The following is a 16,505-nucleotide window of genomic DNA, read 5'->3' as shown; positions in this document are numbered from 1 at the left end:
CTATGATTTTATTCTAAGATTCTGAGGTGAATGAGGAGATTAACTCTGCACCCTGACCTATTTGTGTTCTTACCCATAGGTTATGTAGACATTGGGCTAATTCCCGAAGGTGCCCGTGAGATTCGAATCGAAGAGGTTGCAGAAGCGGGAAACTTTCTGGCTCTGCGGAGTGATGATCCCGAGAAGTATTTTTTAAATGGTGGCTGGATAATCCAGTGGAATGGGGACTACAAGGTGGCTGGGACAACCTTCACCTACGAAAGAAATGGGAATCTGGAGAACCTCACATCACCAGGTCCCACCAAGGAGCCGGTGTGGATTCAGGTAATTCTGCACTTCCTTCGTGGCTTTGATCATTGATGCCAACTTTCCTCTTTAGGGCGGCATGACAGCATAGTGGGTTAACACTGCTGCCTCACAGCGCCAGGGACCCGGGTTCAATTCCCAGCTTGGGTCACTGTCTGTGCAGAGTCTGCACGTTCTCCCCGTGTCTGCGTGGGTTTCCATCGTGTGCTCCGGTTTCCTTCCACAGTCCGAAAGACGTGCTGGTTAGGTGGATTGGCCATTCTAAATTCTCCCTCAGTGTACCTGAGCAGGCGGCAGAGTGTAGCAAGTGGGGGATTTTCACAGTAACTTCATTGCAGCGTTAATGTAAGCCTACTTGTGACTAATAAATAAACTTTAGTTTTACTTTACTTAGCCTTCACTGCTCTCAGGAGGACAATCCAAGTTTCTCCAGTCTCTTGTCACAACCTTAAACCTTCATCCGTGAAACCATTTTCGTAAACCTCTTTTGTGCCCACTCCAAAATTTTCACTTCCTTCCTGATGTCTGGAGTGCAGAGTTAGACTCAGTATTGCAGCTGGGGTTGAACTAGCGTTTCAGGTTAGCTGAGCACAATTTCCTGGTTTTTAGACTCTGCGCCTATATTTATAAAACTATTTATTAAACTTGAGGCCAGGCACAGACAATAGAGAGAGAGAAAATATTTATCTCATTAAAGTGCACTGGACACGAGAACCTTCTGTCTTTTAAACAATTGCTCTTTTCGCCTACATAACAGCGAGTCATTATTCCACATTTCAATGGATGTGAAAGTCTTTGAGATGTTCTTGTCAGATTTAGCAATGTGAGTTGCTTTTTCTTTCATGCAGCGCAGAGTCTTGCCCTTGTGGTTTTGTTGACTGCGAGTGAGGGGATTTGGGGGAGGGAATGTTTGGTCTGATTTTGGGAACAGTGTGTCTGGGAGATTAAACAGGACCAAGTCTTTGTTGATAATGAGGAAACATGAATGTAGGCGAAGAGACCTTGTGGTGAAGTCTCGGATAAACAATGATGTTGGATTTCCTTTTCAAATGAGAATATCAGAACGCGATGTCTTAACTGAAACTGCAGTCAGTTTTATACTTCTTAAAAACTTAAAGTTAGGAGTTGCTGTCCAGAAGAGGTTGCCTTTCCAAAGGCTGCCAGGCAGACTTCAACAGCACACCAAGTGTCCGTACTTTGTGTGTGAGCCTATACCATGTGCTATTCGACTGTGGGCCATCACAGCGAAACCTGACCCTGTTCTCACCAGGTATAAGAAAACATGTGTGCGGCTGGCAGCGATCATTAGGTGGCAATCAGCCAAACAGAATTAAATTATTAAACAGAAATTGCTGGAGGAATACAGCAAGTCCGACAGCATCTGTGGCACAGTGGTTAGCATTGCAGGCTCAGAGCGCCAGGGACCCAGGTTCGATTCCCGGCTTGGGTCACTGTCTGTGCGAAGTCTGCACATTCTCCCCATGTCTGCGTGGGTTTCCCCTGGGTGCTCCGGTTTCCTCCCACAGTCAGAAAGGCGTGCTGGTTAAGTGCATTGGCCATGCTAAAGTCTCCCTCCGTGTACCCGAACAGGTGCCGGAACGTGGCAACTAGGCGATTTTCACAGTAACTTCATTGCAGTGTTAATGTAAGCCTACTTATGACACTAATAAATAAACAGACTAGTTGGGTACATTGGCCATGCTAAATTCTCCCTCAGTGTACCCGAATAGGCGCCGAAATGTGGCAATTAGGGGATTTTCACTGTAACTTCATTGCAGTGTTAATGTAAGTCTACTTATGACACTAATAAATAAACAGACTCGAAACGTTGGCTCCATTCTCTCTCCACACATGCAGTCAGACCTGCTGAGTTCCTCCAGCATTTTCTGTTTTTGTTTCAGATTCCAACATCCGCAGCATTTTGCCTTTATCTCAGTATTAAACGATTAAAATGGGCTTTGACTAAAAATGGCTGACGTTGCCGTTGCAGTCGATATGGCAGTAAACTGGGCTGCTTCCAATACTTGAGCAACTCACGGTGGATTTCCCTGTGACATTGCTCATGGAGAATCAAGGAAAAGCAGATCCCCTGAGCCTTGCAGCAGGGCTGTTGGAGTTACGGTCAGAAGGATCTGCACTCCCTGAAACTCATGACGTTCCGATTGTAGATGAAGTGTGTAGCTGCAGGCGTTGACTGTGTCTGTCAGCCTGGCGAAGGAGTGCATGATACACTTTTAATATATTAACACTCAGATTTCCTTGGCATTCCACAATGAAAGTTAAGACCAAATGTCATTTTCGGATGAGGTATTGCTAGAAGCCAGGGGGATATTCCCTCTGTTTGTAATTCAGCCCTCATTTTAAAATCATACATTTTTAATTTTTCGATTAGAATTCCCTGTGTTTATAAGATAATGGAAGCTGCCAAATCACACTGCGCTGCCACTGGTGTCACAGCAGCCCTGGTGAGGGTTATCACTGCAGTGTGACCGGGTTCACATAGACAATCACCATCTAAATATGGGAACAGCTATTTATAATGGCAACAGTTAACAGATAATCGTTCTTAAAAACATACTATAGATGCATATTGTTCCTTTGAACACCACAATGCACTAATTAGAAAGTTGCAATAATCTTTTCTTCCAAGATGCACAGTGGTCAGCACTGCTGCCTCACAGCACCAGAGGTCTGGGTTCGATTCCTGGCTTGAGTCACTGTCTGTGTGGAGTCTGCACGTTCTCCCCTTGTCTCTGTGGGTTTCCTCCGGGTGCTCCAGTTTCCTCCCAGAGTCCGAAAGACGTGCTGGTTAGGTGCATTGGCCATGCTAAATTCTCCCTCGGTGTACCCGAACAGGCGCTGGAGTGTGACGACACGGGGATTTTCACAATAATTTAATTGCAGTGTTAATGTAAGCCAACTTGTGACAATAATAAATAAACTTTAAACTTATCTGATCTGCTGTTGAAGGGACATAGGAACAGAAGGAGGCCCTTCGGCTCTTTGAGTCTGTTGCGCTATTCAATTAGCTCATGTAAGAAGTCTCACAACACCATGTTAAAGTCCAGCAGGTTTATGTGGTGAGCTTTCGGAATGCTGCTCCTTCATCAGGTGAGTGGGGTAGTGCTCCGAAAGCTCGTGCTCCCAAATAAACCTGTTGGACTTTAACCTGGTGTTGTGAGACTTCTTACTGTGTCTATCCCAGTCCAATGCCGGCATCTCCACATCACAATTAGATCATGACTCTACATGCCTTATTCCTTGATCTCCTGCCTAATAAAATTCTGTCAATCTGTCTTTTGATCTTTTCAATTGACGCCCACCCCCTGAGCAGCTTTGGGGGAGATAATTTGAGATTTTCACTACCTGTTGAGTGAGGAAGTGTTTCCTGACCTCCTGTGAGAAGCCTGGTTCTAATTTTAAGGTTTTTCCGCCTCATTCTGGACTCCCCCTACCAGCAACAATACTTTCTCTTTGTCTACTCCATCAACTCTTTTAATCATCTTAAATAACTCAGTTCGAAAACCCCTTAATCTTTAACACTGGAGGGAATATAAACCTCGCCTGTACAACCTGTTAACAGATGAAGTGTAAGGCGCCAAGGGCAGATAGTGTTGATGAGCAGATGATGGACTACGTATTTTTTTGGACTCAGCATATCGATTAGGATTCTCTAAAGTGATTTGCGTCTGTTTTGGACACTAACGGATAGGAAGATAGGGCGTGGAAGGGGAGTTGAGGTAAAAGATCATCCATGGCCTTATTGAACGTTGGAGTTGGGTTGAGGAGTCATGTAACTTACTCCTGCTCCCATTCCTTATGTTGTGTCTCATGTATAGATGCGTTTTCTGCCACATTATTAAGGAGACAGTACTGAGATGTACTCGACACAACATGGCTCCTTGTGCCGGGACAGAGAAACAGTATGTGTACTTCAGCCTTTGCCGAGTGTTATCACACATTGCTGCGGCCAATTCATTGTGATGCTGCATTCTCCCACACTCACTCTCTCTCCCACACTCACTCTCTCTCCCACGCTCACTCATTCTCTCTCCCACGCTCACTCCCTTTCTCCCACATTCACTCTCTCTCTCCCACGCTCAGTCTCTCTCCCATTCTCTTTTTCTCTCCTTCTCGCACACTCTCTCTCTCTCTCTCTCCCCCACACTCGCTTTCTTGCTTACTCTCTCTCACTCTCTCTTTCACCCTCTGTCTCTCTCAATCTCTCTCTCTGTTACTTTCTCTCTCTGATCCATGCTGACTCTGAGTTTCACAAACATTAGCAGCTTTCAAAACCCAAGGGACCACTTTTCATTCGTGACCATTCCCCACCTCCACAGACAGAGAGGCTAATCAACTGCATAAAGCGTCACTATTAACCGAATCCTATTCAGAAGAAAATGTCAACGCATGGGAGTGAGTCACGGGATATCAGTCTGCAGATGGAAAGTTTTTATTGTTTTTCCCACTTAGTCAAAGGACAGGAAAGGAAATTATCTGCCCCCCCACCCCCAGGTGAGGTCATTTATCTAAGCACAAGCCAGGAAGTGACCTCCTGGTCTCTTTGCTGAAGACTTTGCAGGGAACTTTTGAATCAACCACAAGTTCCAAATCAGCACAGACTGAATGAGAAATTAAACCTGCAGATACACATCCGGCAGAAGTACCAGCTTGTCGTTACTGGAGCCCCTTTAATACAACTCCCAAAAGCAGTCATAAAGACCAGATCATCTACTTCAGTAATGTCGGGTGAGGGATAAATATTGGACAGGACACAGGGGAAACTCCCCTACTCTCCAAAATCCTGCCATGGGATCCTTTACATCCACTTGGTTTCATGTCTTATCCGTTCTCTGAAGCCTCCAAATATAGAATCATAGAATCCCTACAGTGCAGAAGGAGGCCATTCGGCCCATCGAGTCTGCACTGACCACAATCCTACCCAGGCCCTATCCCTATAACCCCATGCATTTACCCTAGCTAGTCGCCCTGACGCTAAGGGGAAATTTAGCATGGCCAATCCACCTAACTTGCACATCTTCGGACTGTGGGAGGAAACCGGAGCACCCAGAGGAACCCCACGTAGACACGGGGAGAACGTGCAAACTCCACACGGACAGTGACCCAAGCCGGGAATCAAACCCGGGCACCTGGCGCTGTGAGGCAGCAGTGCTAACCACTGTGCCATCGTGCCGACCCTGTAGCACTTTTTCAGCAACAGGCGGGAGTTTTGTGTTTGTGCTTCTGGAGCAAGACTTGAATTCATCACCTCCTGCCTCAGAGGCAGGAAAAGCAATCCACACAAACCCCTTCACCCAGGATTGGTTCTGATCAATTGATATTGTGATGAACAACAATGATCACTCACCTGATGAAGGGGCAGCGCTCCGAAAGCTCGTGCTACCAAATAAACCTGTTGGACTTTAACCTGGTGTTGTGAGACTACTTAATGTCCATAAATTCATGCTGAGGTATTGTTGAAGACAACATTGACACTCACAAGCACAAAGTATTTCCCTTTCCCCAACGGTTCATCAATTTACATTTTTTTTAAAAAAAACCTCTGGTGGGAAATTTTCTCCAATTTTCTGTTAATTTTTTTTACCAGCTGCTGTTTCAGGAGGTGAACCCTGGGGTGCGGTTTGAATACACCGTTCGCCGAGATCTGGACCACGAGAATGAAATTCAACCACCGGAGTTTTTCTGGCGTTACGGCTTGTGGACAGAGTGCACGGCAACCTGTGGGGGCGGTAAGGAGATCAACACTTCCTTTTGATTTGATTTGATTTGATTTATTATTGTCACATGTATTAACATACAGTGAAAAGTATTGTTTCTTGCACGCTATACAGACAAAGCATACCGTTCAAAGAGAAGGAAAGGAGAGAGTGCAGAATGTAGTGTTACAGTCATAGCTAGGGTGTAGAGAAAGATCAACTTAATGCAAGGTAGGTCCATTCAAAAGTCTGACAGCAGCAGGGAAGAAGCTGTTCTTGAGTCGGTTGGTACGTGACCTCAGACGTTTGGATCTTTTTCCCGAAGGAAGAATGTGGAAGAGAGAATGTCTGGGGTACGAGGGGTCCTTAATTATGCTGGCTGCTTTGCCGAGGCAGTGGGAAGTGTAGACAGAGTCAATGGATGGGAGGCTGGGTTTGCTTGATGGATTGGGCTACATTCACGACCCTTTGTAGTTTCTTGCGGTCTTGGGCAGAGCAGGAGCCATACCAAGCTGTGATACAACCAGAAAGAATCTTTCTATGGTGCATCTGTAAAAGTTGGTGAGAGTTGTTGCGGACATAGAACATAGAACAGTACAGCACAGAACAGGCCCTTCGGCCCACGATGTTGTGCCGAGCTTTATCTGAAACCAAGATCAAGCTATCCCACTCCCTATCATCCTGGTGCGCTCCATGTGCCTATCCAATAACCGCTTAAATGTTCCTAAAGTGTCTGACTCCACTATCACTGCAGGCAGTCCATTCCACACCCCAACCACTCTCTGCGTAAAGAACCTACCTCTGATATCCTTCCTATATCTCCCACCACGAACCCTATAGTTATGCCCCCTTGTAATAGCTCCATCCACCCGAGGAAATAGTCTTTGAACGTTCACTCTATCTATCCCCTTCATCATTTTATAAACCTCTATTAAGTCTCCCCTCAGCCTCCTCCGTCCAGAGGGAACAGCCCTAGCTCCCTCAACCTTTCCTCATAAGACCTACCCTCCAAACCAGGCAGCATCCTGGTAAATCTCCTCTGCACTCTTTCCAGCGCTTCCACATCCTTCTTATAGTGAGGTGACCAGAACTGCACACAATATTCCAAATGTGGTCTCACCAAGGTCCCGTACAGTTGCAGCATAACCCCACGGCTCTTAAACTCCAACCCCCTGTTAATAAAAGCTAACACATACTAAATTTCCTTAGTCTTCTGAGAAAGTAGAGGCGTTGGTGTGGCTTTCTTAACTATAGTGTTGGCATGGGGGGACCAGGACAGGTTGTTGGTAATCTGGACACCTAAAAACCTGAAGCTCTTGACCATTTCTACTTCGTCCCTGTTGATGTAGACAGGGATATGTTCTCTACTACGCTTCCTCTGAATAAACCAATGCTAACTCTCAGACTCCTGGATTGGGGGGAGAAACAAGAAAGATTTGAATTTCTATAGCACCTCAGGATGTCCCACGCCGCTTCACAGCCAATGAAGTACTTCTTGAAGTGTAGTCACTTGTTGTAAAGTAAGAAACATGGCAGCCAGTGTGTGCACAGCAAGATCCCACAAGCGGAGTGTTAATGAGCAGATGAGTCTTTCTCAGCGATGTTGGTTGAGGGATAAACATTGGTCAAGACTCAATTGGGTCTGACTGAGAGAGCTTAGTGACTCATCCAAAAGACGGCACCTCTGACAGGACGGCACTCCCTCAGTACGGCACCAGGGGTATCAGCTTAGAGCGTGCACTCTCGGGTGGTGCTTGAACCCAAGATCCTCTGTGGAAGACACAAGATTTTTGGAAAAAATCCACCAACTGTTTAAAGTCTTTTATAAGGTTGCTCACATATTCAAAATGCTGAAATTTCATTGGTGGCTCACTTGTTGCTGAAAAGATGCTGGTATTCTCCTGGTTTTTCATTGGAAGAGGGGTCTTGGGCTCCAGTTTGTGCTCCGTGTTGTGTGAACCCTCTCCTTCACTAATTGGAGTTATCGCCGCAGTGTCCTGCACTGTGACACGTGCAGGAGAATCACAGGAAAGTACATTTCAGAGGAAAAGGCCTGTCTGTGATTTTGTGTGTAAACTTTCATGTGTGTCCAAGGAAGGCAGCCAGACAGTATTTGGGTATAAAGTTAGACAGATGTTGTGGAGTTTTGTGAGGAAAGCGAGAACTTTGTACAAACTCCACATGAATAGGGACCAAGATGAAACAAATGGAAGGAACTGGCTGGATGGGAACCTTGACCTTTCTCCATCCTTCATGTATACAACATAAGGGACAATTCAGCAGCAACAAACAATACATCTTTGTGGCGTATCCCGTGATAATTGGTCTATAATGAACAGGCAGACATGTGCACAATTTGACCTGAACCATGCTAAGCAAGTGTGTGAACACTAATCAAAACTCTTTGCTACGGGACTCGTAATAACTTCAATCAGGCCAGTGCGGTTGGCCTATTGGAATATGAACTCCCTGATTAAGGAGTCACTTGATAGGCCAATCAGGGAGTCTTTTCCTTGTATTTAACCAGGAGTGTCAGTTCCTCTGGCGCTCCCGAAGGTAGACTGCTGACTGCGAGCACTCTGTGCACCTGCTGTTGGAATTGTAAATGAAGGGATTTTCCACAAACGGTAAATCACACTGGATTTTTCAACGGGAGTTTCAAAATGAATCTTCCACGCTCTGTGCACCGCAGAGCGCACTAACATAAATCCTGCTGAAAACCAGTGGACGGGGCCTATTCCCGCTGGATAGGCCAGCAGCATAGCACTGAGCGAGCCACTGTGCATGCACCCATCTGTCAAAGCGGAGATCGCCACATGCGCAGTGGCCCCTGTCTGCCGGCCTCCCGATCACTGGCCAGCCCCGTGACCCCCCCCCCCCCCCCCCCCCCCCCGCATTGCCGGCCCTCCCAACCCTCCACGGGCCGATCGCTGGCTCCCCCCCCCGAACATGCCTCAACCCAGCCTGTCTTGATGCCCGACCGCCGCCACCCCCCCCCCCCCCCCCCCCCCCCCCCCCCCCCCCATGGCCAACCCCAATCCCTGGCTTCCCTCCCTCTGCCACTCAATCCAAATGCAGAGTGGCAGCGAAACCACCACCCCCCCCCCTCCCCACCCCCACCCCCACCGATCGCTCCCCAGAGCATCTCCCAATGTGGCCCCCTGGGCATTGGGGGTTCAGGCTGGCACTGCCAAGGTGCCAATGCACAGGGGGCAGCCCCTGGCACCCGACCGTGGCCTCAGTTGCCCCCCCCCCCCCCCCCCTTCACTCCAGCGGGGTCGGGCCGCCAGCTCCCCGCAAATGGAGAGCTATACTAAAACCCGCTGGAGTGAACCACTCCTGGCGGCGGAGGGGGGAGAGATGCCATTGGGCCTGGAGATTTCAGTCCCCGGCCCACTAATGCTATTTAAAATACATGCAAATTAGCATTTGCATCCATTATGCAGCTCCGTGCCAATCTCCAGCCAGGAGCTGACAGTGCCGGAAATCCGGTTGCCGGAGACGTGCGGAGCCCATGAACTCAACTCAAGTCTCCCGGCCCGCTGCGCTACAAAAGCAGTGCAACGGGATGGGAGAATCACCCCCCACGTTTCCAGTTATTCCCCATCACTCTCCCTTAACTGACCCCAGGATTACTATTTCCTCTCGATCTTTTACTCATGGAACCATAGAATCCCTACAGTGCAGAAGGAGACCATTTGGCCCGTCGAGTCTGCAACGACAACAATCCCACCCAGGTCCTATCCCCATTACCCTGCTAATTCCTCTGACACTAAGGGGCAATTTAGCATGGCCAATCAACCTAACCCGCACATCTTTGGACTGTGGGTGGAAACCCGAGCACCCGGAGGAAACCCACGCAGACACGGGGAGAACGTGCAGACTCCGCACAGACAGTGACCCGAGGCTGGAATTGAACCCGGGTCCCTGGCGCTGTGAGGCAGCAGCGCTAACCACTGTGCCACCGTGCCGCCCTAAAGATCATTCGAAGTGTTGATTGAAGTGGAACAGAATTTGCTGCTTACGAGATCTCGCCACACATTCCTGTTTCAACCTTGTTTTAAAAACACAAAAGTAGCAAAGTAAATTCGAAAATCAGGATTAAAATTTATAAAAACAACTTGTTGCACCAACAGCACAAGCACCCGGGTGAGGGGAGGACATGATCAGAATGCTTGCACACCAAACTCAGTATTGTTGTTGTTTCAACACTGGTCAAATGTGTTACTGGATCCCACTTGTATTCAGTCCCTCAGGCTGTTGGTTTGGTTTTCTGATCCTCAGGCCTGGGATTTCCAGCTTAATGCCATCTGCGCTGGAGCTTTATTTCGAAAAGCACCAAGAAGCTCGGGTTGCGCTGGGGTTGTTGGTATAAAGACTCATTTCTTTCTGCTGTGGGTGGTCAGCTCAGCGGCATCCATCACCTTTTCTCATCAAGATTGGCAAGTCGTGTAAGGAAATACCTTCTGCTTAGCAGAATGCAAAAACAGAATGGGCTTGGGCTGGTAATGAAACCGTCTCAGTCTCCAGGGAGAGGTAGTGCAGAAATTCTACCTCAGGGAGTGATTCCCCCATTCATATGTAACTCAGCTGTCCTAACACGGTGATTATAGCACCGGTCCAGTCTATTGGGGGGAATGTTAACTCCTTGACCAGACAGGGAGGGCGTTAAAATGAAACGGGTTAATTTTCCAATACAGTCAACAACAACAACTTGTGTTCCTGTTGCACACTTAACAACCTCAAACATCTTTAGGCATTTTACAGAAGTGTCATCAAACAAAATGTACATGTGCCACGTAAGGAGATATGTGACCAAAAGAGAGAGGTTTTAAGGAGTATCAGTAGGGAGGTGGAGAGAATCATAGAATCCTGCAGTACAGAAGGAGTGTAAGAAGTCTCACAACACCAGGTTAAAGTCCAACAGGTTTATTTAGCAGCACAAGCTTTCGGAGTCTCGCACCTTCATCAGGTGAGTGGGAGTTGTGTTCACAAACAGGGCATATACAGACACAAACTCAATTTACAAGATAACGGTTGGAATGCGAGTCTTTATAGGTAATCAAGTCTTAAAGGTACAGACAATGTGAGTGGAGAGAGCGTTAAGCACAGGTTAAAGAGATGTGTATTGTCTCCAGCCAGGACAGCTAGTGAGATTTTGCAAGCCCAGGCAAGTCGTGGGGGATTACAGGTAGTGTGACATGAATCCAAGATCCCGGTTGAGGCCGTCCTCATGTGTGCGGAACTTGGCTATCAGCTTCTGCTCAACGATTCTGCGTTGTCGTGTGTCGTGAAGGCCGCCTTGGAGAACGCTTACCCGAAGATTAGAGGCTGAATGCCCGTGACCGCTGAAGTGTTCCCCGACTGGAAGGGAACACTCCTGCCTGGTGATTGTCGAGCGGTGTTCATTCATCCGTTGTCGTAGCATCTGCATGGTTTCCCCAATGTACCATGCCTCGGGACATCCTTTCCTGCAGCGTATCAGGCAGACAACGTTGGCCAAGTTGCAAGAGTATGTATCGTGTACCTGGTGGATGGTGTTCTCCCGTGAGATGATGGCATCCGTGTCGATGATCCAGCACACCTTGCAGAGGTTGCTGCGGCAGGGTTGTGTGGTGTCATGGTCACTGATCTCCTGAAGGCTGGGTAGTTTGCTGCGGAAAATGGTCTGAGGTTGTGCGGTTGTTTGAAGGCAAGAAGTGGGGCTGTGGGGATGGCCTTGGCGAGATGTTCGTCTTCATCAATGGCATGTTGAAGGCTCCGGAGAAGATGACATAGCTTCTCCGCTCCAAGGAAGTACTGGACGACAAAGGGTACTCTGTCCGCCGTGATCCGTGTTTGTCTTCTGAGGAGGTCGGTGCGGTTTTTCGCTGTGGCACGTCAGAATATCGATCGATGAGTCGAGCGCCATATCCTGTTCCTATGAGGGCATCTTTCAGCATCTGTCGGTGTCTATTGCGATCCTCCTAATCTGAACAGATCCTGTGTGCATGGAGGGCTTGTCCGTAGGGGATGGCTTCTTTATCGTGTTTAGGGTGGAAGCACTTCACTGTAAGCCCACGGATAACCTCACGATGTTCCACTTCTCCAGCTTCCACCCAATGATCATGAAACCATTGTCGATTGGTATAAAAAGCCCACATGATTCACGAATGCCCTTTAGGGAAGGAAATCTGCCATCCTTACCTGGTCTGGCCTACATGTGACTCCAGAGCCACAGCAATGTTGTTGGTTCTTAACTGCCCTCTGAAATAACCGAGCGAGCGTTTACAGGAAATTAGGGATGGGGAACACATGGCAGGGTTGCCAATGGCACCAACTTCCCTTGAATAATTTTTAAAAAAAGGTTGGGGTAGTTTCACACCAAATGGAAACTGGCACTACTTCCTAAAATAAGTTGTTCCAATCCCAACACTTCAATGAGCAAAATATATTCACCAACTTCAACTGGGCAAATATGAGGTAATGCATTTTGGAAGGTCTAATACAGATAGGAAATATACAGTAAATGGTAGAATCCTTAAGAGTATCGATAGGCAAAGGGATCTGGGTGTACAGGTACACAGGTCACTGCAAGTGGCAATGCAGGTGGAGAAGGTAGTCAAGAAGGCATATGGCATGCTTGCCTTCATCGGCCGGGGCATTGAGTTTAAAAATTGGCAAGTCATATTGCAGCTTTATAGAACCTTAGTTAGGCCACACTTGGAATATAGTGTTCAATTCTGGTCGCCACACTACCAGAAGGATGTGGAGGCTTTGGAGAGAGTACAGAAAAGATTTACCAGGATGTTGCCTGGTATGGAGGGCATTAGCTATAAGGAGAGGTTGGAGAAACTTGGTTTGTTCTCACTGGAGATGAGGGGCAACCTGGTAGAAGTCTACAAGATTATGAGGGGCATGAACAGAGTGGATAGTCAGAAGCTTTTTCCCAGGATGGAAGAGTCAATTACTAGAGGGCACAGGTTTAAGGTGCGAGGGGCAATGTTTAAAGGAGATGTACGAGGCAGATTTTTTACACAGAGAGTAGTGGGTGCCTGGAACTCGTTGCCGGGGGAGGTAGTGGAAGCGGATACGGTAGTGACTTTTAAGGGGCGTCTTGACAAGTACATGAATAGGATGGGAATAGAGGGATATGGTCCCCAGAGGGGAAGGGGGTTTTAGTTCATTCGGGCAGCATGGTCGGTGCAGGCTTGGAGGGCCGAAGGGCCTGTTCCTGTGCTGTAATTTTCTTTGTTCTTTGTTCTCCCCACTCTACCCCCAAATAAACTAAATTCAATATATTTTTCTTAATTCTCCTGTGAAGAGACTGGTAAAAGTGTACTGGCTGTAATGGAGGGAATGATCTCTGAACAGTTCCTCGCACTGTGAGATTGTGACCAAGGCAGCCCCTTCCCTGTTAGGGAGGAGGTCAAGAGTGAAAGGGCAACTCAACGTGGTCCCTTCTCATCCCCATCTCTTCCTGACCCCTTTCAAGGAAAGAATTCTCAGAGCTCCCTTACCCACTGTGGAGCTTCCTCCAGCCTCTTTGCCCAGCGCAGTATGCGAAGACTCGAGCAAAAAAAAAGAACTTGTTTCTATCCCACGAGCATAGCTTCACAATTGTCTGGTTGGAAGAGGCAGGAAACGATAGCGCAGGCTGTGAGAACAGGAAGCAGGACTGTGATTAACTGACTCCAGGCTCAGTTGACACGGTGAAGATTCTGGCTGTGAAGAGACCAGCCCCACAGTAATCAACAAAGAAAATGTTCTCAACTTCTGAACCCAGAGAGTGGGGAGAATGTGGAGCTCGCTACCACAGGGAGTGGTTGAGTCAAATGGATAGATTTAAGGGGAAGCTGGGTAAACACACGAGGGAGAAAGAAATAGAGGGATATATTTATAGGATTAGATGAATTAAGTGGTTTATGTGGAGCATAAACTTTGGTGTGGACTTTGATGTTTACAGCAAGGAGAATTGACTATAAATACAGGGAGGTTATTGTTATGGTTGTACAGATGATGAGACTACACGTGGATTACTGCGTACAGTTTTGGTCTCCTGACTTAAGAAAGGGTATAATTGCGTTAGATGCAGTTCAGAGAAGATTTACTTGACTGATACCTAGGATGACAGGTTGTCTTGTGGGGAAAGATTGGACAGGTTGGGTCGGTAACCATTGGAGATTAGAGAAATGAGAGATGATCTTAAAGTAAAGTTTATTTATTAGTCACAAGTAAGGCTTACATTAGCACTGCAATGAAGTTACTGTGAAATTCCCCTAGTCGCCACAGTCCGGCGCCTGTTCGGGTCAATGCACCCTAACCAGCACATCTTTCAGAATGTGGGAGGAAACCGGAGCACCTGGAGGAAACCCACGCAGACACGGGAAGAACGTGCAAACTCTGCACAGTGACCCAAGCCGGGAATCAAACCGGGTCCCTGGCGCTGTGAGGCAGCAGTGCTAACTACTGTGCCACCCCATCTTATTGAAATATATAAAATCCTGAGGAGACTTGACAGGGTGGATGCTGAGGGGTGTTTCCCCTTGTGGGAGAGACTAGAAGCAGAGGACACAGTTTAAATATAAGGGGGGGTCTCCCTTTTAAGACAGGGGTGAGGAGAATCTTTTTCTCTGAGGATCGTGAGCCTATAGAATTCTCTTCCCCAAAGAGTAGTGAAGGAAGGTCATTGAATATTTTTAAGGCTAAGTCAGATAGGTTCTTGATTAACAAGAGAGTTAAAGGCTGAAAGGGTGAGACAGAAAGGTACAACTGAGGCCACAATCAGATCAGCCAGGATCTTATCAAATGGCGGAGAAGGCAAGAGGGGCTGAATAGAGGTCTTAGAGGTTTACAGCATGGAAACAGACCCTTTGGCCCAACTTGTCCATGCCGACCAGATTTTACCACTAAGCTTGTCCCAACTGCCCGCATTTGGCCCATATCCCTCTATACCCATCGTACCCATGTAACTGTCCAAATGCTTTTCAAAAGACAAAATCGTACCCGCCTCTACTACTACCTCTGGCAGCTCGTTCCAGACACTCACCACCCTCTGAAGAAATTGCCCCTCTGGACACTTTTGTATCTCTCCCCTCTCACCTTAAACCTATGCCCTCTAGATTTAGACTCCTCTACCTTTGGGAAAAGATGTTGACCATCTGTGCCCCTGGTTATTTTATAGAATGGCCTCTACCTGCTCCTAATTCATATGGTTGGGGCCAAGTAGCCTATTTCTGGGATCCAAATTATATATAATTCTATGAATAATGCGGAGCCACATTTGAAATAGAAATATTCCATGAAGACTTATTTCTGAAATAAATTCTTCAAGATGTGCACGAGGATTTGCCCTGCATAAATCCCAAGGGTTTAGGTTTTTCGAGTCACTGTTCAGCTGAAAGCGCTGACACACTGGACTAGCATCGAGCAAGACGGTGCAACCTCAGGGACAGACCTTCGCTGAATGCTGTTAAAACGTGACCTTCATTCCTACTTCGTTACGGTGCTGTAATGCCTGTGACACACTTGGCCAATTCCTTCCTCTTCCTATCCCAGCACTGTGGGACCATCTGCTCATTTCAAACACCCAGTAGGTGAGATTCGGAATGCCATCATTCCTTCCTGCATCCTTTGAACAGGAATGTAGAAGTCTGGGAGTTACAGTGCTGATATTCCTTGGCCGAATGATAATGTGGCCATACAAAGTTCCTCTGCGCAGTTAATAGGGGCGGCACGGTGGCACAGTGGTTAGCACTGCTATCTCACAGCTCCAGTGATCCAGATTCGATTCCCGACTTGGGTGGAGTTTGCATGTTCTCCCTGTGTCAGTGTGGGTTTCCTCTGGGTGCTCCGGTTTCCTCCCACAGTCCAAAGATGTGTAGGTTAGGTAAATTGGCCGTGCTAAATACTTCCTCAGTGTACCCGAACAGGCGCCAGAATGTGGCAAATAAGGGATTTTCACAGTAACTCCATTGCAGTGTGAATGTAAGCCTACTTGTGACTAATAAATAAACTTTTTACTTTGTCCAGACTTTAATTTAAGATAAACTGGTCAAAATTTGCATTTAAAGAGCAGAGGTACTCACATTTATAGTGTCTCAGGATTTCCTCAAAGCCTGTGAAGCATTTTCTTGAAGTGAACCCACCCCCCCCCCGCCCCCCGAACTGAAATGTAAGAAAGGTGCCAATAATTAGTGCTATCAAGCAGCAGTGAGATGAATGGCCAGACGGTGGTGTTCGATGGGGTGATGTTGGCCAGCGCACTGGGAGAATGATGCTGCTTTTTGGAAAATGCCGAGGGATTTTTTTTAACCGCAGAGGGCAGGCGAGTTTGCCTAGTGGACACGGGCACCAAGATTGGTAACGGCACCCGGAAAAGCCGGATAGTTCATTGGTAGCAGAAAATAGAATCATCTGGCTGAGTTGCAGTCAGAACATTTCATCTGAGGTTGAGGCAGAAGCTGTAAGAATCATTATTGATTGAACTGTAATTGTTTGATG

The 16,505-nt window shown here is 47.3% G+C and overlaps 1 protein-coding gene across 1 annotated transcript in view; it reads left to right on the top strand.

Annotated features, from left to right (window-relative positions):
- The window catches only part of LOC144511169 (A disintegrin and metalloproteinase with thrombospondin motifs 7-like), a 200,445-nt gene that overhangs the window by 107,513 nt on the left and 76,427 nt on the right, over positions 1-16,505 (top strand). The window contains exons 15-16 of the mRNA XM_078241199.1: positions 80-324; positions 5,915-6,056. Of these exons, the coding sequence (XP_078097325.1) occupies positions 80-324; positions 5,915-6,056 (387 nt within the window). The remainder of the gene's footprint in view (positions 1-79; positions 325-5,914; positions 6,057-16,505) is intronic.

The sequence above is a fragment of the Mustelus asterias genome, chromosome 24 (assembly GCF_964213995.1).
Source record: "Mustelus asterias chromosome 24, sMusAst1.hap1.1, whole genome shotgun sequence".
Taxonomy (NCBI): Eukaryota; Metazoa; Chordata; class Chondrichthyes; order Carcharhiniformes; family Triakidae; genus Mustelus; species Mustelus asterias.
This window is presented reverse-complemented; position numbering and strand designations above follow the sequence as displayed.